This window comes from Protopterus annectens, chromosome 13.part0 (assembly GCF_019279795.1).
Source record: "Protopterus annectens isolate FY-2018-M chromosome 13.part0, PAN1.0, whole genome shotgun sequence".
In the NCBI taxonomy this organism is placed as follows: domain Eukaryota; kingdom Metazoa; phylum Chordata; order Ceratodontiformes; family Protopteridae; genus Protopterus; species Protopterus annectens.
Genome location: NC_056747.1, coordinates 229,232,018 through 229,258,640, shown reverse-complemented (window position 1 = coordinate 229,258,640; position 26,623 = coordinate 229,232,018). Strand labels below are relative to the sequence as shown.

General features: G+C 39.7%; 1 protein-coding gene across 1 annotated transcript in view; it reads right to left on the bottom strand.

Moving 5' to 3' along the window:
- The window catches only part of LOC122787187 (mast cell protease 1A-like), a 60,350-nt gene extending 34,861 nt beyond the window's left edge, over nt 1-25,489 (bottom strand). The window contains exons 1-2 of the mRNA XM_044053774.1: nt 25,341-25,489; nt 19,901-20,066 (exon numbers count right to left, since the gene is read on the bottom strand). Coding sequence (XP_043909709.1) covers nt 19,901-20,066; nt 25,341-25,413 — 239 coding nt within the window. The 5' untranslated portion in view covers nt 25,414-25,489. The remainder of the gene's footprint in view (nt 1-19,900; nt 20,067-25,340) is intronic.
- Nucleotides 25,490-26,623: the final 1,134 nt, after the last annotated feature.

The window sequence follows — 26,623 nt, the reverse complement described above, 5'->3', positions numbered from 1 at the left end:
ATCTCTGATTCTACCTGGATGGTGTCCACTATGCTGGCAAGCTGGCACACCCCAATCATTGGCCAAATGGCTGCTGGTCAGCATAAATCAGGGCCTCTGTCAGTTGACAGAGAGTTCTGACAGTGAGTAGGAGGCAGGTAGAAAAAGACTTGGATGAAAAAAGTGAGAGTTGCTGAAAAGCCTTATGCTGTATATGTAACACGTAACTCAAACACACTGCGTTAATTTTTTATTATTCCATCTGTAGCAGTAAGAGTCCACCAATCGGGCATGTTGTAGGGGTGGGGTTACACAGAATGAGGGGAACAAGGGAGCAGCAGAGTAATGATGCAAAACAATCTACAGGAAGGATCAGGTTCCAGCTCCTTAGTGCCAGTGCACCCCAAAAGCAATCAATGGAAGCAGCACGGCCAGAGTTTGCACTAAGTTTCTAATGGTGCTCTCTAGTGCAAATGCAAAAAGTAAATCTTAGACTATGCAACACTGAAAGTTGTAGAATAAAAAACAATAAGTGCAGACAGGCACAAGAGTACCAGAGTAATTAGTTATCAGTAAATTTTCAGAACCTGGAAAAGAAGGAAAGAGGCAAACCAACATAGAACTGCCTGTACAAAACAGAAGTAGATTCACAAATGAAGTAGCTGAAAAAAGCAATTAAGAAAGTGCAGGCCGCCAGGTAGAGTAGGGTAAAATTCATTAATTACAGAGGGAAGGGGAACTTAAGCTGCAGAGGGCTAGTGGAAGCTATTTTTGATTCTAGTGCTGTAAAGCAGTCAACAGATAACTACCAAGCACAAGCCAAGCAGACAAGAGACATTAAATTTTTTTGGAACTATTTTTAGCAGTGTATCACTAAGTGGATAATAGAATGAATGTGTAAATCCACCTTATACTAAATTATTATATTAGATCTGTTAGCTTTTCCATGGCTGGTTGTTTTATTTACTCAGCTAAAACTTGCAATTCTGTAGTCTTTGGGAAGGTACATTCCCCAAAATGCATTATTACATTAGGTCTATCAGCTTTTGCAGAGGTGGTTGTTGGATTTACTCAGCTTAATCTTGCAACGCTGTGGTCTTTGGGGGGATGCAGTCCCTAAATTAACTTATTATATTAGGTCTGTTAGCTTTTACAGGGCTGGTTATTGTATTTACTCAGATAAAAATTGCAACTCTGTGGTCTTTGGCGGGATCCAGGCCATGGCTATCTGGCTTGTGAAAGTAGCTGATGGTGGACATTTGGGGACAAACTCTGTAACAAGTAAAGAGCAATGTAATGACTGGCTGATATTACATGTTTTTGGGCTGATGACGTTACTTTTGAACTTGCATCAGAAGTCTTATTTTTGATGGAATACTAAGGCTTTATTCAGGTTATTTCCTCTGCCACAATTTCTACAGGGCACTCACTGGAGCTGGTTTTCCAGCCTGTGTAATTATACTGTACCTGGTGATGGAATTGGTATCATGAGCTAATCGCCCTGTGATACAGTTTTAAATAGGCGTTCCATCAGTAAGGTTATACTAAAGTTAAGGTTACACTAAGCTGACCAAGTTTCAAAAAAATAAATAGTATAACCCTTGGTGCAAAAAGTTCTCTACTGATTCAGCTTTTAGCTGAGCTAAGGGACAGTGTGTGCCTCATATATAACTACTGGCATATAATAAGGCTGCCTCCTGTACTTTACATCATCTTGTCCTTTCAAATAACATTGCCCCCTGCATTTTAAATTATATTGCCCTATCAGATAAGGCTGCTTCCTGCACTTTAGACCATTTTGTCCTATTAAATAAGGCTACCTCCTACACTTTACAACATCTTGCCCTATTATGTTCCACGCCTGTGGTGACTCATACATAATGGTATGATTCTTAGCTTCATGAGCTATGCAAACTTAGACATTGGCTAGAGTGCAAGTTGAAAAGAGTGCACGCATCAGAGGACATGCTTAGACTAGATGAATGTTGTGCTGATTACCAACCTGAGGTATCATATGAAAATGCATTGTACTTTTCCGAGATTTTCTGTACCTGCCATAACTTAAGCATACTTCCTTTTGTTGACTTACCTTGTGTTTCTTGATATGTAATCACTCACGTCATTGCTGCATGAGCTTTATTGCTTGCGGAATATGTGTGTGTGCAGTTCAGATGAGAGCAATGTGTCTGTGCTTGCAGTGTTTGTGTTATATTCGCTCATAACCTTACAGAAAAAGTGATCATATAGTGAGTCAAGTGTTTTTATGTGTATTAGTGATCTCATTTTCTCTGAGGTACAATAACTTTAGCAAGAAGATAATAAAGTAAGGGTGTTCAGGATGAAGTGGGTCTCTCATCTCCTGGGAAAAAAAAAACACTTTTAAAAGTTTTTACTGAACCTTTGCCTGTAAACTGTGCAGTCTCAAGCACATTTCTTTTGAAGGTTTATGTATTCATCTTGTGAATTTTGTGAAATTTCCACTTAGCAGTTGTCCTGAAAGGTTTCAAGGAAAGAGAGCAGAACCACTTATATCATAATGTTTGACTTACTGATGTCTGTATCATGTTGCATTGCAGGGTGTCTCCAGTTATGAACTCAGATTTTAAGTCTGAATTTATTTGATCGTGTGTCAGTGTTTGGAAACTTTTTTATTATTAATATTCACTCACTATATTTACATTTCTGACTTAGTGCAGTTTACACTACAGATCATTTTAAATGTTGTTTTTGCCATTTATATCAGTACTATAGGGTCTTAGGTGTCCGAGGGCATCTATAAGCCTAGTCAGAATGTGTTGGCTTTCGCCACCCCCTTAGATTAGCTCCCTGTGCCTCAGTCCAGCAGATCCATTAGTTCCCTGTGCCTCTGTCCAGCAGAGCCACTGCAGTGATCCCCGGGGTAAATTTTCTGTTTCCCATCCACTCGTCAAGGTTTCTCTTGATGAGTGTTAGTGAGGGGCTCTGCTTAATGTAGATTGGGAATCCTGTTCCAAAGCATGGGAAGTCTCTGGGACAGGAATCTATCCCTCCAGCACATCCTATTTATCTTTGTGGTGATGTTTAGATCCCTAGAGCATGTGGCTCTTGGACATTTGTTTTTTTTTTAGGTGGAGCATATCCATCAATTCTGGGTTGGACATGGCCTTGTATGTCAGGCAGAGATCACCTCTGAGTAAGCGGTATGCAACCGAGTACAGCTGGAGTTTCTTGAGTCAGGCTGCATAGGGCATATGTTTGTGGCCAGTAATCCTCTTGGTGAGGTACTTCTGTGGTCTTTCCAGCTGTTGCAGATGTCTTGTAAGGTACATCCAAAATGGGGAGTTGTACTCTATGATGGGTCTGATGAGTGATGAGTAGAGGGGCACAATAACCTCTTTTGGTATAGATGCGAACCCTTTTGTGATTAGGTGGGCCACATAGAAGGATTTTCTAACCACCTTGGCAATATGATTATCAACAGAGTGATTACTATCTACATGGGTGCCCAGATCCCTTATTACATTTTCTGTATTTAGGGGACTGCCACCTATGTGGTAGTTCATGGGTACTTTGTTTTTTCCAAAGTGGATGACTATGCACTTTTTGGCATTTAGCTTGAGGCCATGATTTTGACACCAGGTATCCATCTCAGTAAGACCCTTCTGGAGGATGTATGTATCAGCTGGAGAGTCAATTATGGCCCCCAATTTGCAGTTGTCTGCAAATTTAGTCAGCCATAGTCCTCCTTTGCTTGCCTGTCCCTCTGAGAAGTATATACTGAACAGGAGGGGTCCCAGGACTGAGCCCTGGGGGATGCCACTTGTAACTGGTTTAGAGTCAGACCTAGAGCCTGCAACTCTCACTGTGTGGGTTCTATCAGTGAGCCAATTGGCAACCCATCTCGTGACATAGGGGTTTATGTTCAGGCTGGTGAGCTTGTCTATAATACCAGAATGGGGAAAGGGGTTGAAAGCCTTTGCGAGGTCTAGGTAGGCTGTATGGACCTCCTTTCCCTCATCTAAAGCTTTGGTAACTGTCTCAAAGAAGTCCACCAGGTTTAGGAGGCATGATCTGCACTTAACAAAGCCAAACTGGGTAGGGTCCAATGTTTGAAGGTTCCCAATGTCTCTGTTAATGAATTCCATGACGATGCACAACATAGCCTTGCAGACCAGGCTAGTCAGGCTTATAGGGCGATAGTTCCCGGGGTCTGTTGTGGCTTCACCTTTGTGGAGCAGGATAATGCTTGCTGTGCACCACTCTATGGGTACGTAGCCTGTAGAGAGGCTGAGTTTGAACAGTGTGTTTAGGTGAGGGGTTAGTTCATTTTGGAGCTCATGTAAGACACAGCCTGGGACACCATCTGGTGGTTCCATTAAAGCTGTATTTTTGGCTTTGGATAGGGCTGTTGTAACCTGTGTGCCAGTGATTTCTGGGGCACTACATTCTTCTGGTATGGTTATCTGTCCTTTAGCAGGTGAGAGGGGAGGTGAAGTTTTCACTAAACCTGTCTGCCAGAATGTTGGCAATATCAGTCGGTTCAGTGAATTTTGTGCCATTCTGTAGGAGTGTTGGGTATTAATGGATTGTCTCAAGACTGTAACATACTTTTTAATGGAGCACTCATTGTTTCTGTCAGTTTAAAAGTACTGTTATATAACTGTTAACTATTTTCTGTGGAGAAATTGTTTTTAATTTAACATTGTGGGGTGGGCCTACCACAGTGTTTGAAAGTGCTTTTTACTGTGTTTTTTTCTGTCAAAAATAAATAGATATATAGATAGATACATTTTGTGGCCTGGTAGTTTTACTAGCATTGATAGATAAATAACTTTTGTGGACTGGTTGTTTTACCAGCATTGCTGCTTGTTTTCTCCAGGATAGAGCCACCATTTTTGGCTTGACCATGGAACAGTAAGGAACTTGAAAAAGTTTGTTTGTTTGAATTTAACTGTTGAGGCTACCCACTCAAGTGTGTTAGCCTGTGTTTAGATTTTACTGTTCTTTTCCTGCTGTTTAGCTGAAAAAAAAGAAAAAAAAAAAAATAAAATCCTTGTTTCCCACCTTTCCTGACCTAGAATAGTCCATTATACAGGCATTGCTGTATTCTGGACTTTTGAATAGTTCCTGTGTTGCCCATTTCCTTACTTGGACTGAAGGAAGCCTCTTTGCTCACCAGTGGGAGTGGGGAGCCTTGAGCAGCCTATCTGTCCCTGGAGGAGTGACCTCAGCACAAGAATCTTGTAGTTTATTGGCCGTTTTGGGCCAATTTCTAGCTCTTTAAAGTTCCCTGTATAAAAACCCGCTTTTACACGGCTCTGCGTGATTGTGCGCATAGCGCAGCATCAGGCAGCGCCGGTTAATCAGGTTTTAACTATTCCCGGCTCCACAAAGTCTACTCTTCAGTTTCTCCCTTAGAACTGCTCTATCTCTCAAATTAACCACTCTGTTCTCAATCTAAGGCCCTGCACTTGCCCATATAAGCAATCTTACAATTTAACACTAGTAAGCTAAAAGCACTACATCCTTATATACTCCATTTGAGCACCTTGTCCCCTATTGGTCCTTTTTGATTCTGTGATAAAGGAGTTCCCTATACTATTCTAGCCTGTCCAAAGGTCAGTTAATGGTTTCCTCTCCAGTCCAACTGGTGAATCTGGGAATCTTGAGGCAATGTTACAACTGTCTCATGTACATAGACAACCATCTCCTCCTCCCAACAAGTTCAAATATATGTGAGAGATGCAACCATATAGCCAAACTGGAGGCTGAGCTCTATCAACTCAGAACTGGTGCAACCAGTCAGGAGGAGAAGGTAACCTCGCACATCACAAATCCAGTCTCACATAGTCCTACGACAACAGCAAATCAAACACATAAACACACAATAACATACTCAGAGGCTCTAAATAAAAATCCACCTAAGCAGCAGAGACCTCCAAAGCAGACATCCAAGCAAACGCTACCCCAAAACAAAACACTTGCAACACATAGCTCACAAAGTCAGTGTGCCAAACAGTCACAGCCCTTAAGGCTAAAATAACACACCTGATACACTTGTAATAGGTGATTCTATAGTCAGACACACTGATGTCCCACTCACCAGGCTGAACAAAGAGAGGGTCACAGTGAGCTGCCTGTCGGGCGCTATAATCCGCCACATAACACAAGCACTCAGGTCACTCCAAAGCAAGTACAAATATGACTCAGTTATTGTCCATGCTGGTGTGAATGACCTGAGACGTACCTCCCTCGACTACATGAAAAGAGACAGAGGAGCTCTCTGATCATGTAGCCTAGGCCGGTATGACCCTGACCTTGAGCAGCATCTTACCCTCACCTAGAATGATGCCGCAGTATAAAGACAAAATGATCAATTCCAACAATTGGCTTAAGTATTGGTGTCATTCAAAGGGGATCCAGTATCTGTCTGTCTGGGATGACATGCTCGACAAGCCACGTTGCTTCGCTAGGGACGGCTTGCACCTGTCACCCCTGGGCTTTCAGATATTGGCAAAGGCTCTTGCCACCCCCATTGTGCCTTTTTTAGGCAAGGCTCAAAAGACAAACCCACCTCCATTAACAACACAATGAATAAGAAACTAAGGGTAATGCTGCTCAACGCCAGAAGTCTAAACCTCAAGATGCATGCACTCGAAGCCCTCCTCAGTATGGAGAACATCAATATCTGTGCAGTGACAGAAACCTGGTTCAAGGCTCCAGAGAGCACCCCAGCACTACCAGGTTATACCTCATATCATGCTTTTTGGCCCCAAAACTCAGACCGAACCACAAAAGGAGGGGGAGTATCCATATTCATCAAAGATACCCACACCTCCAGGTTAGTGGCATTGCATGAAGCATTGGAGACCATCCATGTGCAACTAACAGTGGGCAAAACTGCTTTTCAGTTTGTAGCATGTTACAGACCACCCTCTCAAAATCAGGAATCCCACCCGGCTTTCCTGAGAACACTGGAGAATATGAAGATCTCTCCAACCACCATTATATTGGGTGACTTCAACTACCCAAACATAGACTGGGAGCATTACTCAAGACCCAACACACTAGCCCAAAGGTTCCTAGAATTTATAAACTCAAATGCTATGGAACAACTAGTCACCACTCCCACAAGAGGAGAAAACATACTTGACCTGATCATCACCAACATGGGGACTCTAAGCTCCTTACCAGTGGTATACCCCTCATTGGTAAGATCGGACCATAAATTAATCTCACTGGATATCCACATCCCGACCCCACCCCCAGCCCAGAAAACCACAGTGAAAAACTTCTCAAAAGCAAACTTCACACTTCTCAAAACCGAGGTGGAATCCTTTAAGGCCCCCGGGCCAGTGGAAACTACAGCCCAAACTGCAGAATCCTATATAAACACATTCTATGGACACCTCCAGGAATGCATGGATCATGCTATCCCAAACAAAACCAAGACCCAATCTTCCAAAGGCAGGCGTCCAGTCTGGTGGACCCCAGCCATAAATAAGCTGTACAACAGAAGGAGGAAGCTACTACATGATAGAGCAAAATCCCTAAAAGGGAAGGCATCTCTGATCAGTACTAGCAAAAAACTACAATCCCTCATAAAATCCTGCAAGGCCAGCTTCGAGAGAAAAATTGCACAGGACACTAAAGATAATCACAAGACTTTCTTTAGTTATGTTAGGAACCTGGGATGCAACTCCCAGATATGCTCAGAGTTGATCCAAAATGACAAACATACACTGAACCCACGGACATTGCCAACATCCTGGCAGACAGGTTCAGTGCAAACTTCTCCCCCCCAAAAGAGCAAATATCTATCCCAGCAGAGTGCTGCCTCCCTAACATCTCAGATGCTCAGGTGAAAGCTGCCCTCTCCAAAGCAAAAAACACAGCATCAATGGGACCAGACAGTGTCCCGGGTTGCATCCTACATGAATTCCAAGAAGAACTAAACCTTCACGTAAAGCTGCTGTACAATCTCAGCCTTACTACAGGATTTGTACCCAAAGAATGGCGTACAGCAACAGTGGTCCCACTCCACAAAGGTGGTGCCTCTACGGACCTGGAAACTATCGCCCCATAAGCCTGACTAGCCTAGTCTGCAAAGCTATGGAGAGGATCATCATGGAACTCATAAACAAAGACATTGGGGACCTACAGACACTAGATCCTACCCAATTCGGCTTTGTTAAGGGCAGATCCTGCCTCTTGAACCTGCTCGACTTCTTTGAAACAGTCACCAAGGCCATAGATGAAGGGAAGGTAGTCCACACAGCCTACCTGGACCTTGCAAAAACATTCAAAACAATACCCCACTCAGGCATCATAGATAAGCTATCCAGCTTAAATATAAACCCCTATGTCACAAGATGGGTTGCAAACTGTCTCAAAGACAGAACCCACAGGGTCAGAATTGCTGGAGCCATGTCAGACGCAAAACCAGTTACAAGTGGCGTCCCACAAGGCTCAGTCCTGGGACCTCTCTTGTTCGGTATATATTTTTCTGAGGTACAGGCTAACATGGGAGGACTGTGGCTGACCAAGTTCGCAGATGACTGCAGACTGGGCGTCATAATTGACTCTCCAGCTGACATGAGCATCCTTCAAAAGGGTCTCACTGAGACGGATAACTGGTGCCAGAGCCATGGCCTGAAGCTAAACGCCAAAAGGTGTATAGTCATACCCTTTGGCAAAAACAAAGTGCCCACAAATTGCCACATAGGTGGTAACCCATTAAGTATGGAGGAAGTAATTAGGGACCTGGGGACCCAAGTTGATAGTAATCTCTCTTTCAACAACCACATTGCCAAAGTGGTTAGAAAGACCTTCTATATAGCCCACCTTATCATGAAAGGTTTCACATCTAGATCAAGGGAGGTCATCGTGCCCCTTTATTCATCCCTCATCAGGCCCATAATAGAATACAATGCCCCATTTGGGATGTACCTTACCCGACACCTGCAGCAACTAGAAAGACCCCAAAAGTACCTCACAAAGAGGATCAAGGGACTCAAACAGATGCCATATGCTGCTCGGTTAAAGAAACTCCAGCTCTACTTAGTTGCATACCGCCTACTTAGAGGCGATCTATGACTGACGTATAAAGCTATGTCCAACCTGGAATTAATGGACATGCTCCACCTCAGAAAATCCAAATCCCTTAGAGCTATGCACTTGAGGGACTTGAACCTCAGCACAGAAATAAATAGGACATGCTGGAGGGACAGATTCATAACCCAGAGGCTCCCTTTGCTCTGGAATAGAATCCCAGTTCATGTTAGACAGAGCCTCTCACTGACTCTCTTCAAGAGCAATCTTGACGAGTGGATGGGAGATCATAGGTTTACCCCGGGGATTACTTCTGTGTCACTACTAGACAGAGGCACAATAAACTAACCTTGAAAAGGGCACAGTAAACTCAAATCAAAGAGTGGCGAAAGCCAAACACACTCTGGCTAGGCTTGTAAATGCCCTATGGCAGATAGCCTAGTATGAACCTATGAACAGGTTGTCAGTCACTGTGTCATCCCTTATTCCAGCCAGAAAAAGATAAGGTTAAGCAAACAGCCTTTGCCAGTACAGAAGCATAGCAATTTGACTCAGTGACAGGCAGATGACTCTGCTGTGGACATTTGTTGTACCTCAGACCCACTCATCTTTTACCCTGCATCCCTCTGGTGTAGCACCTACAGTCATTATGGACTGGGGTTAGCCAGTTCCTCTGCAGCCATGGGGAATCCCCTCAGTGGGCAATGAAAATCACTCTTGCTGGTCCTGGGAGAGGGAACTGGGAAGGTTTCCCTGTTGTGTCAGAATGTTGTGCCCATCACCGGGGAAGCAGCAGCTGCCATTAGTAACACAGCTGGCCCCATTTATCCTGTCAAAAAGAAACATAAAACTAACCAAGTATCTATTCCTCCTCAAATTCCTTTGGATAAGAGCAGTTTACTGAGACTAGCTCAGGGTGTGAATCAGGCTATTGATCCTCCTTTCATGAAGAGATTCAAGATTCTGAATCTGAACAGAAGATGTAGGAACAGATTCAGGGATTTGTTCTCAGATTTCCGATTCATACTCTGAGGAGAGTTCACTTTCTGATTCTCTATGTGGGGGGTTCTCTTTCTCTGACATTATTGCTAGAACGTCCCAGTGTTTTTAGTGGGAGAAAACAATGAGGTTTCACGGTCCCCCAAGAAATACTATGAGTTCTTACAGAAGGATTTTCCAGAACCTAAATCCATTTTCCTGTCATGTCTGCTTTAGAGGATGTGTGTCTTACTGCCTGCAATTTCCCTGATAGTCAGCCAGCTACCCCTAAAAAGGCAGAAAAGACCATAAAGTTCCTCAGTCTTTTAGTTTTTTATACACTATTCCCAACCTAACCCAGCAGTTATAGCCTTAGTTGACTCATCTTCTGCTAAACATGTAGTTAATTCTAATCCTACTCTTTCTGATAAAGATGGCAAAATTATTGATAGGTATGGGAAAAAAGACTATACTTCTGCAACTTTAAATTTCAGAATTTTAAATTGCCATGCTCATATGTTAAAGCTTACTTTGATATATTCTGACATATGAGAAATGTTTTACCTACAGTTTCTTCTTGTAAAGAAAATCTGCTTTAAATAACTTAGTTTTGTCTAGCCCAGAGATCACTACTCATTGTTTGCAGTGTGTTTATGGGTCTATTGATACTTCTTCCAGAGCTATGGCCACTGATATGATTTTAGGGAGTCTTGTTTGCTGCCTTTTCAGAACCTACCAGATGATGTTAAAAGTGAGATTTTAAATTCTCCATTGAATTGACATTTAGTGTTGGACCCTTTGCTCCCAAGATGATCAAAAGGGGCAAGCTGATCCAGGGAATCTCTATGATTTTTCAGCACTCCTTTTCCAAATTGTCCAAGGCATTATCTTTCTCCTTATTCAGTTTCAGAAAAAATAGAATATATTTTCTTAATAGAATTCAGGTAAACAGACATTTAAAAAGAAGTGGAAAGGAGGTTCCAAGTCTCAAACCTCCCAAACCCAAGGACACTGCAACAGGTCCGAATGACTATTCAAGAGGTCTTGTGGCCCCCTCCCACCCTGGCCCCTTTTCTCTTCCAGAAAGTCTGAATCTCCGTTTTTTTTTCTCTTTGTCAACAGATTGCTTCAGACAAATAGTTCTGAAAAATCATTCATCAGGGTTTCAGATGGCAGTAGGAGGAAATTCCTCCTTTCAAGGGTATAATTCCTCGTCCTACAGATCAGACTGCTTTGTTTCCACCTGTACTTCATCTTTTGGATCTTTCCTTCCTAAACCTGTTTGTAATAGTGCCCAAATTGAAAATGATGTCACTTCACAACCTGTTGCCTCTTCTTCCTGTTTCAAGTTTCCTGGTAACACTGCACTTAAAAGATACTTATCATCACATCCCTGTTCATACAGACTTCTGGTATTTCTTAAGGTTGTGTGTGTCTGTGTCACATTGTGAGTCCTGTGCCTTACCCTTTGGACTATCCATTGCACCAACAGTGTTCACAAAGTGTCTAGATCTAGCTATAGCACATTGCAGGCTACAGGGTATCCACATTTTTCCATTTTTGGATGACTTGCCTATCCTTGCAGTGTATTTTAAATGTCCGGAGTCTCTTATCTCTCTTCAGTGAGAGATTTCCATTTTTGGATGACTTGCCTATCCTTGCAGTGTAGTTTAAATGTCCGGAGTCTCTTATCTCTCTTCAGTGAGAGATTTCTTGTACAAGTTGAGATTTCAACAGAACATTCAAAAGTCTTTCTTGACTCCCTCAGCCAAGATTGCAATAATGTGATGTCACCTAGACACCTCAGTTCAAAGAGGTTTCTTTCCACAGGAAAACACAGATCTTTATTTAAATACATTTCTAAGGTTTGTCACTCAGACTTTGGTCACTAAGAGGGAATACCTCAAGATTTTTCAGTCTCATGGCATCTATGATTGTCATGATACCCCTGGAAATACTCCACACGAGAAAGATACAGTGGTATCTGAAATCTCTTTGGTCCCAGCATCAACAACTTTATTTTTTCCAGGTATCAATACTGGGGTTTGTTAGAAAAGAAATCCCTTCATGGAGACAATAGATTTCTTTAAATCAAGGTCTCCCCCTCAGTCACCACAGATGATTCAGACTTTGCTTGGGGAGCAGTTACAGGCGAGATAAAGTACAGGGAGCATGGAACTCCAAGGACAGATGTGAACACACACATCAATCTATCTATACATATATATATATATATATATATATATATATATATCAGGAAAGGAGATGCTTGCCCTGATAAGGGCAATCAATTTTCTGAAGTACCTTTGGTCTCTGGGACATCTTCAAGTGGTTACTGACAATACCTAGTGATGTGGTACATCAATAAGCAAGGGAGAACCAGGTTGTACCTCCTTTACAGGCCAGCCATGTTAGCTTGGGACATAATTTCACAGTACAGTCTCACTGTATAGGCATCATAGACTCCATCAGAGCAAAACTGTGTGGCAGACAAGCTGAGCAGGACCAGGTCAAACCCTCACAAATGGAAACTAGATCTAGGGGGTTTTCCAAGATTTGATCCATCTGTGTGGGGTTCCTCAAATCATACATCTCAACCTCTTAGTGTAGGAAATCTGGACATAGCCTAAAAAAATGGAGGGACAGAGGTCCAAAAATAGGGACAGATTTTAAATATTGCGCTAATAAACTTTGAAATGTGCAAGAATAACAGGGTTTATCTTAACATGCATTTTCTGAAAGATATAATGTCTGAAACTCAAATGTATGATATAATTCATTGACTTCAGTCCTTATTGAGTTGCTAGAAAATGACACATTTTATGAGGAACAGACCAAAAATATGAGGCAAAAATCTGGACAGTTGAGAGGTATGCAATCAAGCATACACTTTGCCTCCTCTCTGACCAATCCACTGGCAAAATTTTGTTCTAGGACTCCATGCATGAAGGCCTGGAAGATAGATGCCTTTTCTTTTCATTGGACAGGAATGTTCCCGTATGCTTTTCCACTAGAAGATACAGAAAAAATCCTCCAATATCATTGTAGTGACTGTTTTCTGCCCATTCAACCGTGGTTCTCCCTTCTTTTGGAAATGGACAGGCAGTTACAACAGGCTTCCTCACAAAATGGATTTCCTTATGCAGGGGTGTTTGATACACCCTGACATTAATCATTTTCAATTGACTGCCTGGATGATAAGGTCTTAAGTCTTTTTAGGGACCCATTTTCTGAGGATGTGCAACAGGTACTAATGGAGGCAAGAAAGCCTTCTACTAGAAAATTATTTATTAGCAAATGGAAAAGGTGTCCTGGCTGGTGTCAACAACATAACCACACCCATTCAAAGCTACTTGTTTTCTGTTTTTACAATGTTTGTGTGAGTTACTATCCTATGGCCTTTCTTATTCTTCTATTAAGGTTCCTTTATCAGTCATTTCAGCATGTAGGCCCATGGATCCTTCTCTTTTGAGGTAGTCACATGTCAAAATGTTCTTGAAAGGGGTTTTGCATAAGAGGCCTCCAAGTAAACTGGTGGCTTCTCCTTGGGATCTTGGTTTTGCATTAGAAAAACTATCACTTGCTCCATTTGAACTATCTAATCTGGCTGACTCGAGGTTCTTATCTTGGAAAACAGTTTTATTGATTACTCTAACCTCTAAAAGAAGAATATCTGAGTTTCAAGCTCTTATGGTGAGTCAACCTTACCTCATTTTCCACAAGGTCAGTGTTTCTTTGAGAACTAATTCTTCTTTTATGCCTAAAGTGGTATCCAAGATTACTTTAAGTCAAACTATCCATCTCCCTGTTTTCTTTCCTGAACCTAAAAATGAGGGAGAAAGGATACTCCATATATTGGATGCTCACAAACAACTCAGGTACTATCCTGATAGAACTAAATCTTTCAGATCATTGGACCAATTGTTAATTTCTTATGAAGGTTAAGAAGAAGGGACAACTGGTGTCAAAGCAGACTATTTCCAAATAATTGTTTAAGGCTATTACTTTTAGTTATACTTACCAAGACATGTCTATTCCATGCAGGGTCAAGGTTCACTCTACAAAGACTTTGGCTTCTTCTATGGCTTTTTGGAAAGTGTTGGATTTTAGAAGTATTCTAGAAGCTGCTACTTGGTCCTCTGTACGTACTTCTACAAAGTACTATAGTCTAGATTGCTTCTCTAGATCTAAGTCATGCTTTCCTCACACCATTCTTTAGTGGCTCCTAGATGCTTCTCCTTTCACCTCCCAAATAGAGTTATCTATGGTAATCTATACACGTATAACTAAGGCTACTGCAGCAGTGACCATACTGCTGCAGTAGCCATTCCCTCCGTCTCCCTTGTTTTTTTTTTGAGGGGGGGTTGGTATGATTTCTATGCCAGGGGGTGTGCACATTTATTTTTTCTTATTCCTAGCCATTCAGCCTCTCTCTCTGCTGCATAGCTCTCAACCTCTTGGAGCAAGAACTCTGGACAAAGCCATAAATAATGGGGGGACAAAGGCCCAAAAATAGAAAAATGTTTTAAATATTGCCCTTACAAACTAAGAAAGTTGATAATATAACAGATTTTGCAGTAGCATGAATTTTCTGAAGGGTATGAAGTCTGACTCTGTCATTATTTTCTCACTTCAATCTTCAAAGATTTGGTAATGATTTGCCAGAAAACCACACTTTTATGAGTAACAGGCCAAAAATATGAGGCAAAAATCTGGACAGTCTGCAAAAAAGGTGTACAATTGAGAGGTATGCCCCCCCTGGCAGGAAAGCTCTGAAGGGCTTTGCACCCATCATTGTCTTGTACTCAGCTCAACTCAAGCTGTATGATAGTCTGGGTGTCTGGAAGGTGCCCTGAAGCTTTGGAAGATGGATGGTTGTTATATCCTTGGCAGAATATAACACATATAGCTAAGGCTACTGCAGCAGTGATCATTTGAGCATCTACTGCTTTGGTAAGTTCAACTTACACGTTTGTACTTTCTACATTCACTTGTTACAAAAACTGTAAGAGACTGAGACTGAACAATGTGTTGTTTAAGAAGCATACATTGATATTTTCATGACCCATTGATGCAGTATTTTTAGCTTTTGATAGCACTTTTAGGTCTTGGTTTTGTGTGATAACTGGAGTGAGCCAGTTTCAGGTATATCTTGAGGGACACATGGAGTGGAGAGAAGGATATAGTTAGAGCTAAATTTACCAGTCAGTAGGTTCTCTATATCTTCAGCCTCAGTGTAGGTATCTGTCACAAAAGGAGATACTGCCAGTCCAGCTAGCTGGAAGTTTGTAAATAATTACATGTCATTTGTGCATATTAACAAGATTCACATGCTTGTGTTACAACTGAACTTCAGAAAAATAGCTGAAATTAAATTACTTTATGGCCATGTAATAAAAGGCTGTTATATTTCAGTTTTAGTACAGTAACAGACACAATGTCTAGAACTAGAAGTTTTTGGTATTGTCTTAGAAGTGTTTATTGTTTTATGACTTCCAGGATCTGGCTTAGATCTAAGAAAAGCCCTTGTTTATGTATTTTTACAGGTAGATGCTAAATGCTACCAGCTGCATCAATGGTTGTTTTTCACCTGCAATAGAGTCAGATGACAAAACATTATGTTATTCTGCAAGCTATCCCAGAAGTAATATTTGAGATATTAATTTAAGAACTCTGAGAGAGACTGGGTATTCTGTTTTTTTTTTTTTTGTCTTCGACTTGACAGCAAGATCCATTCACCATACAGCTGCTTTGAAATGAGTGAGTAAGTCTAGGGAACAGTATAATTCTCTTAAATTCAGTCAGAAATATGGTTTAGATGTTTTTCTTTATTCGTCCTGCAATGTTGTTTTAAATATTTCCTGTAATTTTGAACTCTGATGTTACTATATATAATATTGTTTTGTTCTTTTATTATTTATTATTAAATATATTTAAACATTTCATTGTGTCTGATCTTTGTGAGACATATTGAAGTTCTGAGAGTACCTGCATATTTATTTGGTGGTACTGTTGGCCACTCCTAATAGCCTTGCTCATGGTCAGACTACCATTTACATTAAAAGTAACATTACCCAGTAAGATTGGACACCCTTTGTTAAGACCCTTAAAGTAGCTGATAAAGAGTTAGCTGGTGGCAGTAATAACTACCTTATAGTCTGGGCAGAAGGGGGCATAGCTAATAAACCTGTGCCAGCCTTTGCAAGAGGTGTGTGCATATATAAATCAAACATCAAAGTGTGTGTGTGTGTGTGTGTGTGTGAGAGTGTGTGTGTGTGTGTGTGTGTGTGTGTGTGTGTGTGTGTGTGTGTGTGTGTGTGCGTGTCAGCTACTTGGGCAGGGACAGAAAGCACTGGTTGGACAGAGAGGGTGCTGGAGGTCCTGGCTTGGCCACTCAGCTGAGATCTCAACCTTATAGCTGTGCCAGTGGGAAGTCTTATAGGGAATCTGGAGAAAGAGAGGGAAACCAGCCCCAGACTGACTGTGGTCTCTCTGTGCTCTTCAGGGAAATTGCACTTGATGCAGAGAGCTGCATCTGGAAATATTGTGTGTGTACCTGTCATCCTCCCAGTGTACGTCCCCCACTGTTGCCAGTGGTGAGGATTGAGGCTCCTTGATTACTGGGCTGATGGTGGGGTGTCACAGTAACATCATTCACAATCAGCTCAGTGTATTGCTAAGTTGTGCTTTTGAGATTATGAACATAACTAAAAAACGCCTTGTGATTCTGTTTGGCTTGGATAGCTATGTTAGCTTCAAACTTGGCTTTGGTGGATTTTATTAAGCTCCTGAGTTGTTTGTTTATTTCAGTGAAAAGGGCTTTAACATTCAGGGGATTATTATTCTTATTTTTGGTCAAAATTCCTTTCCTTTTATTATAGAGCTTGTTGATATTATGTTTCCACCATGTGTTTTTTCCCCGCACTTATTCTTATGGGGTAAAGCTGCATCTATGCAGCTGTTTACATGCTGGTGTACATTTCTATGTATTCAGTGGAGTTATCTGGTCTGGATTTGGAGGGGATTTGAAACTTGCCACTGTATCACTTAGGAGCAGGAAATTTGTCTTAAGGAAATTTGTAAATGTATTTTGAGTGGAAGGGATCTCTGGTTTCAATTTTATTTCAAAGAAAATTGCTTTATGGTCAGATGTAACATATGCTGAAGATAAATATTGCCTGAAACTTAAATAGGACATGTTGGAGGGACAGATTTATCTCCCAGTGACTGCCATATCTTTGGAACAGGTTGCCAGTTCATGTGAAGTAGAGCACCTCTGTGATACTGTAAAAGAGGAACCTGGATAAGTGGATGGGGCACCATAAATTTTTACCATCACTAAATGCAATCTAGGGCACTGACTAATACTTTTACGGTATTACATTGGGTTGAAATGCCTAGGCTTAAATTGACATCCAGGTCAGTATCCTAGTAATCTCTTATGATCCTCTGATATGTAAGGTATGGTACAAGATGTTCCCATGTTAGTGAGGATAATATCCAAGATGTTATTTCCCCTAGTGGGTACTGAATAATTGTTCCGTGTATTGACAAAGTCCAGGAATCTCTGTGCTGGTACAGCAGTAGTGGTGTAGGTTCCCCAGTGTATAGCTGTATAGTTTAGATCACCTAGGATTCATTTCGTTAGCTAATAGAATTACTGCTAGGCATAATATAGTAAGGCTAAGCAGAAGGCTTGTGCTAAGTTATCTAAACTGAACTCCCATTGCCTACCTTCTGAAGACACCCTATAGTGTTACTTTCACTGCCACTGTGATTGCACTTTTGATGAGAGGTAGGGTCATAAACAAGTCTACCTTTCATTGTGTTACAACTAACGGCTGAGAACCATTGGTAACGAGGGATAAAGTCAGTGGTGGTGGTTGTGGGTGGGGTGATGTGATCACCTAGCCACATGTGCATGTATCTACAGGAGCTGTAAAAATGAGACTTTCTGGCATTATGGTGAAAGCTTCAGCAGATATACAGGTCTAAAATCAAGCCAAAAGGACTAATTCCCCTGCAGAGATTGTTGTTCAGTAGGAGCAAGGGCTCTGATCCAGGATCTTGGCATGTGTGCCCTTGTGGCAACAACGATTATCCAGTTACAAGGTCTCTGAAACCAACCCAAATGCTTGTGTGGTCCTTTGGCAGCTGACTTTCAGTGGATCCAAACCAGCCAAAGAGCTGTGTGCTGCCATAGTGAATGTGCTTCTATAGCTACAGCAGCTCTGGAACTGAATTTCAAGAGCTGTGTGCATGTATGGTGACGTACATCATAGCTGAAGTGAGCCAGGGACCCGCATGTGACCCACAAGTTAAACAAGGAAACAGGAAAGAACAGAACTAATAACCAAAAATGTTCCCAAGTGAAACAGACTGCTCAGAAGCCATGAACCAAGTCTGAAACATTGATTTAAGCTTTAAGGGAATACAAATCAGTTTGTCATCAGTAAGACTTCTTCAGAATATTCTGAAATAAGCATTTCACCCTTGGTTTGTGGCTCCTGAGCAGTCACTTTCCCCTGGGAATATTTTTTGGTTACCACCACATGACAGCAGAGTGATAAAAGCCTGACACAACTAGGACCGGTGACTTTCTAAAGCAGATCCAGTCTCCTCCTGCCCATTACAAGGCAAATAATTACACAGCTGTAGGTACCCCTTCCCAGCACATATTATCCCTTCTGATACAGTAACATTTCCTAACTTTCAAATCAGTTAAAATAGGAGCATCTGACATTTTGCTTGGTTGGTGCTGTGTCATCTGTTAACCAACCGTGACAAGGTTAGGTTTACTGGCAGGTTCTCCATTTTCTAATTAACAGTGCTAAAATCATACTGTAAAGCTAAGACTGTAAGAAGCTCAGAATCTGGATATGTAGGAAGTTGCCTTGCCAGGGACAGTTAGATACATAATTTGTGTATAACAGGAGTGCTCTGTGGTATTCCAAAGCTGACTGCCATTAATTATTTTAATACTGTAATGCAAGCTGTGTCATTAATTAGCAAATACAATCAGAACCTGAAAAACTTAAGGCACGGCATATTTTTGGTACCATCCACCTTCCCTTCAATAATGCTACTGGATACTAAGGAATTTTTTGCAGCTATTACATAAAACAACAGTCTGTGTTGAGTTCAGTTTATTACTGTCTTTTGAGTCAGTTGTGGGGAAATGAGTCAGAGGTATAGTATACAAATAGAAGGAGGGGTATCTTGGATGACTTGTGCTCCTTTTGTAATACCAATGTAATTGCTACAGGATTCAGGATGTGTGACCATATTTAGTGTTTTCACTCTGGGACAGATTGGTGGTGCTGCGGTAGCGCTGTCACCTCACAGTAAGATGTTGTCACATTCGATTCTCAGCTAGAGCGTCTTTTGCCTGGAGACATGCGTGACTGGGCATACCTTCGTTGAAGATTGTGTGTCAGGGCTGGCAACTGAGCACATAAAAATCTACTGCCAATCATTAGTGGACCGGAGTTCCGCTGCGGCGACCCCTAACCGGGAAAAGCCAAAAGACACAACAACTCTGGGACAGATTTGGTTTATTCTGTACTCCTGCTCAGTAACCTCATCTCGCAGTTCCCAATATGAACTGGGTCTGATATTGGTGAGTTTGTGTATACTACCTGGTAAATAAACATAAAATAAACAGATAAAAATAAAAAAAAAACAAGTCCAGATTCTACTTTAGTAGAGTGCATTGTATGGAACTGTTTTTTATGTCCATCAATGAATTGAGTCATTTTCCGACTTATATTTTAAATATGTCTATTTGTTCATGTTTGGAGTGCTCTGATTTGTTTAGGTTTTCTTACTTTCAGTCACACTCAAGAAAATATCTAAAATCTAAAAAGAATGTCAGTGTGTCTTGCAATTCTACCAGTAAGAGAAAGAAACATACCCATTTTCAAATTCACAGTGGGCTGCTGACATCACCCAGTCTGGTCCAACCAAAAACCCACCACAAATAAATGTATATATCAGAACTTCTATAGTCAGATGAGCCATGTAGGGCTTGCTGTGAGGGATAGCTTTCTGTCCTCCAATAATATGACTCTTCAGGAAGTCTGAAAAAGTGAACAAAACAAACACTTCACAGATTAACTGGGTTGCATATAAGGAATAATATCTAATGACAGTAGATTAACTGGGTTGCATATAAGGAATAATATCTAATGGAAGTAGAACAGCTTGCTTTCATCTAGTTTATTCTTCGTTTATTGTTTTCAACTGCATAAAATGCATTGTGTTCAAAGGTTGCATGCAGGTACAACTTAAAACCATAATGAATGTGTTCCCTGTAAATATAAAATAAATGAACAAACAAAAAACTCAATAATACAGAATATTCATATAAACCACTTTTTGCTTTAACAGACAGTCAGAAAGGAATATAATCATTGACCCTAACACCTGTTTACAATTTTATGGAAATTATTTTACTGTAAGTTAGTTCAGAGCAAGTGAAGTACGGCTTCGAAAATATTGTATAATTCAAAAGTGTGTGACACCACAAACTGGACTCAGCAAGGTATAACAAGTTTGTTTAAAGCCTCCTGGCCAGCTTTCTAACCAGCCTAGAAATGTAGGTGGCTTTTGTTTATGAATGTTAATGCTGCAAGAATTTAGTGTGTGATTCACAGTGTGAGGAGAATCTGAAGCCAGTATGTCAGATCCTGTGTAAGAACAATAATTACTGTGAGCTACAGCAGACAAAGGACTATATACTTCAAGCTTTAATATTATAGTTTAATTGAAATGCACTGCTTCAGCATCCTTTACAACCCTTCAAAATGATCAACTAGCAACTGAAGTCTAAGATGACTAAAGGCTGTCTAGTGTTAAAATATAATGAACACCAAAAGACACAAATGGAAGGATGACTCCAACTTCAGTTTAAGAGGTTTTTTATATATAGTATAAGACAACAACTATAAAACAACACTTAGATAAAACGCATTAACTTATCACCGCATTTTTCATCTGAAACCAGACTTCATCAGATGTACAATCACCGTTACCCAGGTTCCTTTTATCCAACAGACAATTACAAAGAAACCACCTGAAATCTTTATACAATAACTTAAGCTGACCAATCAAAAATATTTATTTAAAACATTTCTTTTTCTTCTTTTGGCTTTTCTAGGTTAGGGGTCACCACAGCGGATCACCTGTCCGCTCATGATTGGCAGTAGAGTTTTTTACGGTGTTACTTGTTAGCAGGCACATACGAAATAGTAAGGAGAAGAAAGGCGACACAATGTTTCATCTACTTCTGCAGCTAAGTAAACGAAAAAAAGGTAGAATGCTTGTGACAGAGCTGTTAGAGCTCCCAGCCCAATGAAATTCAAGATGCCTTCATTTCAACAATCCATCTCCCAGGGAAATACTGGGGATCACTGATTATGTGTTGATAAGGATTGTCACTGAACTTACATAACTGAATAAATACAGGATTTCAGCAGCACTACTCTAATGTTTGAAAATAAAGCGAAGCTGAATATTTCTTCAGTCACAAAGAGAAATTTGAGGCACACGCCGTCAATAAAATAGCTGCAACTAGTGGGCACAGAGGCAATCTATGGATGAAACTGACTCAAATTTGCTGTCATTTTATCACAGTTAAAAGTTGTTGATCTGGTTTGGAGAATTAATATATGTTAATACATTATTGTAACTATTATCATCATTGTTAGCTTTTAATGACAATCACATGTCTGAGGTGTATATAATCAATAAACTGGTTGGAATGAGGGGATACTGAGGAAGTCTGTGAATGAAAATGACTGAATCCAACTATTTCTTGATCGCAGGTAAATAGTCAACAAACTGTCACAATATAAACCCAACCTATTCCAGTTAAAGGCCCACATTGTTTATTTGCTTCCTGCAGACCCCTGCTTTGAACTAACCACTGCTGGATTTTTTCAGCTATTAGTTTCATTGCTGGTGATGGTTAGTAGTAACAATCTAAATGTTTAAATGTCGGAGACATAAGAAGGAGTGCATTTATAGAGTTCTAGCTGTAACCAGGAGCTAATCTGTTTTAAACATGGTCAGGTGTTCATTTCCCTCTGAAAAGGCAAACTAGTAGAAACAAAATGTCTTATTGTACTGTGTGCATATGTGCATGTATTTATACAGATATATACATATAATGTGTGTGAACAAAAGACTGAATGGAAACCAGAATTGTTGCTTGTGATTAAGATGCAGCCATAAAGCAAAAAGCAGTACGAAACTTGTCCAAAATGAATGATTTTTATTATGGAACACCATCACCAGCACCAGAAAACCAGATTCCCTCTGAAAAGAGCTTCTTCATTACACACACACACATACACACACACACACACACACACACACACACACACACACACACACACACACACCTATACACATGGAAATGGTCCACAAACTAAGCGTGAATAGCGAAACAACAAAAGAAAAGTATCTAAAACTCAAAAAAATAATAATAAAAAAAGTATAAGCACTAGAATGATGAAATGGAGCAACTATTCACTTAAAAAAAACAGGCAGAAAAGCACTTTTATCCAACAACACTAAAGAACTGCATCAGGCAAACTCGCAGCTACAAACCCCTATACAAATACTTTCAGAAAAGCTAAATCAACAAATTAATTACAATTATGCAAACAACACCAACATATTCATTATTTAAATTGACAGTGTTATATTTCAGATTTCTGGCTTCAAGACTGTTTAATCCAATGAACCTGTTCGGAACCAGTTCGACATTCCCTAGCCTCTGTTTTCATTTTACTCTCTTTATGCATTGGAAGTGCAGGTTCCAATTGATTTTTGTTTTGGCTTTGTTATTTGTAGGTAAATACTAGGCTATCATTCATCAGACTATTACAAGCCTATCCAATAATCAGAGGTCAAAATCAAACCATGTATCTTGTATCTGTGAGGTAAAAACTTTAACCATCATGTCAAGTGCTTATACATAATACCTGGGAAACCTTTGGATCTTTCATTGCTTTCACAAACTACATTGCATAATAGTCCAGATTATGGAAACATCTTTATTAGAAGTAAGTTTGCAGTTATGAATAATACCCCTGGCAAGTGAGAATTGGACACTTTTTTAAAAAGTCCTATGGATTCTTTTATTCTTTTTTCGGTTGACGTTATTAGTGAAGGTGATTCTGTAATTAAGGTGGAGACATTACTTAAAGACTTAAAGAAAAAAAAACGTTTAAATTCAAAATTATTTTGTTGGACAATTTATTTTTGAAAACTACACTTCTGAGCAATTGACCCTTTACTGTTCTTGGACAAAAGCACTTACCTTTGTTTTTTTAATTATAATAATGTGAGTTAGGCTCACACCCCATTTTCATAATATAGTAATTCTGAGATTGGAGTAAGTAGAATGAAAATGCAGCCTTGAAGTTAGAACATTTAGAAAGCAGGTGCAATGGTGAAATGCTAACGAAAGGGAGGGGGGTGCTGCAGAGAGCATAGGTCCCATACAAAACACACTCAGAGGCATAGCTAAAAGTTTTAAAATTATATACCAGTTCTAGAATATGACCAACTTTCTTCACAGGGGAAGCTCTTTATCCCAAACAGTGCATGTTTCTAGACAGTACACCTTTTGATTATTGCAAAAGAAAAAAAAACTCAAATGGCAAGCCAAAAGAAAAGTATCCAACCATACTTTCTGAAAAAAGTGCTGTTTAACAAAATATGCAACCATAAACCATGGTATATATGCAAATTTGAAATAAAATTTAGCACATCTCATTTGGGCAAAACAGATAAAGTAATAAGTAACTTGCAAAAAGTGTATGCCATAATTTATTTGCTTATGCACATAAAAACATTTTTCAGAATGGATGTTCTTTTTTCTGGTACAGAACAAGAAACTGGACTGCAGGTGAATACAGTGTATGACAAGTTATGCAAACATATCTGTGCACAGATCCTTATAATCAATGTTTCTATATAATGGAGTGAGACTAATTGTTTGTGGATACCCTAGTTGACTCCTTTTTTCACATTTAATTTATGCAAATGTTGTATTTGAATGAAATTTCTTTTTCTTAGATATTGCATGTGAATAAAGTGCAGTTGGTCAACTGTGGTTGCTAAAGGACTTGTAAAAGTTGTTGACTTTAGGGATAGAGAGTACGTCTTGGTTGGGTCAGTCATATGTTTTGGATTTATGTTTCTAATATGGTTAAGGTTAGGTTTATGGTCAAGTTTATGTTTGGGACTGAAGTGGGTTTTGGGTTAGAGTTTTGAGCCATGTGATTACTATATATTGTTGGGGGGGCTTTAACTATTGTAGGAAGCACTGGGATTCATTAATGTCTACACTAAGTGTACCCTGTTCTGAGTGAACAGACAACACATGCACAACTCACCCCTTATTCCTCCTAATTTTAGTTTTTCTACTGATTTTCCTGCAGCCTTAAATATGTAAATAGATTCATAAAGGTTACCATGAAGTGCAGACTACATGTACACTTAGTATAATCTTTCTGAGTGACTAGAAAAATTAAAAAAAACATGGAAGGGATGTTCTTGAATCCAGATCATGTACACTTAGTATAGACATTAATGAATTCAAGTACTGTTACATTGTATACACTTTCACTTACTGTGTCTTTTGGTGAAATTACTTTGTTTAAACTTGATTACGCTATTTTTAGTTAATACCTTTGCAGAGACAGAGTACACTCTACTATCATTTTCAGAAATTACTTTATTATTAATGCATATTTTTTGTTTGCATTCTACTTTTCTTTAAACATTTTAATGTAGCACGGACTCAGAATTTGCATTTAATTAGTAACTGGTCAATGAAAGATGTGACTGAGGCCACAAAAATATTACATCTAGAATTATGCAAATGGCAGGGTAAGCAAGTCCAGCAATCTACTTAATGGGGAAGGATAAAACAGACACCAAAATCTCAAAAAAGATGAAACAAAGATGGAAATGGTTCTGTATATTTAAAGAACAAAATTACTTAATGTATATTTGACTTTTGCTCTGAGAATTGTTTATCCTGTTTCTGACATTTACAAAGCTCCACATTTGCTATGTAAAGAAGGGGCAGATATGTTCAGCACAAGTAAAAGAACATGGAGTTAACACTGTAACAGCTAATATTTTTGATTTTATACACGTTATTGTGTTTTCTCTGTAATGAACCTAGTACTGGCAGGTAAGTGACATATTGCAGGCACACGAGGTAATTACTGTTTATCAGAGACCCTGCTACCCCCACTCCAAATGACAAAATTAAACCAGAGAGTAAGCAGTATCACTCCGACATGAACTCGTCTTTCATCACTCATACTTACTTGGAGGCTTTCTTGCTTGTACCAGAATAATCTGTATCAGGCAGCAAAGGAACACCCGGTTCAGGCACTTCATTGTTCAGATGTTGGGCACAGTATCAGCAGGTAGCTATTAACTCAACAGTCAAACGTTAAAAAGATGTGACACTCATCATAATAACAATCAGGAATTTATAAGTTGTACTCTGATTGCAATCTTGATAATGGCAAACTAACTGATCTTATTAATGCATACATAGTAGATCACTATCATTTGAATCATCTGAAAACTTCCTGTCAGATTGAATAGATTAGATTACTTTTAGTTCCTGCTGCAGGAACAGTAAAATGAGCTGAATTTTCTCTAATTAAAAGCATAATACACCATTGCACACAGAATAAGCTTATGTCTGTAAATACAGTTGCAGGCAATGCAATTATAGTAGTGACAGGTTGGATAAATCAAAATTCTGTTTTTTTTTTCTTGAGGTCAATTATTCAGGTGTTGAATATAGTGATGGGTAATTCAAGAGGCTGTAATGTTATAACTTAGTATAGACTGAGTGACTACTTACTGAAGAGTCAGGGGTTTGACCAACAAGGATGATAAATACACAGTGAACTGCTGAGGAGAGTAGGTGCAAGAAAGTTATGTCAGTAATAAATGTATGTATACTGGTAATGACGGAGAAAGTCTGTAGGAAGCTGGACTGCAGGTATGATTGCTACATTTCCATAAGCACTGTTAGTTTCACTCCAAGTTCAGAATAGACCTAGAACATCACAGGGCCAGTGAAGGACGGAATGTCTGAATACCCAATGGACTGCTCATCATCCCAGAGAAGGACCTGGATATATATATATATATATACATATATATCTGAGATCAGTCCGTGGATAAACATTAAAAGACTCACTCTATAGTGTAGAAGGCAGGATGGGTGCTGTTACATCATTATATAGTTTAATCCATACAAAAGGGAGGGCTACTGCCATCTCTTAATTTTGCTGTCTTGGTAACTCAGTCACCTCCTTCAGTCATTAGCCTGTTGTTACCCTCATCTCTCATGGCACAGTGACACAGGGGGTACAAGGAGAATGAACAGCTTTGTAAAAATAATATTTACTCTCTTTTTATAAAGAATAAACATTGCAAAAAAGGATTTATATTTAACAAATTTCTGTTTATACTGATTTTATGTTGTTGATTTATTTGTGTTAGAGGTAAATGATGTTAAACATTCACTGTTTAGTTAATACTAAAATAAATAAATAAAATGTAAGGTAAATAACAGTATTAGGCTAGC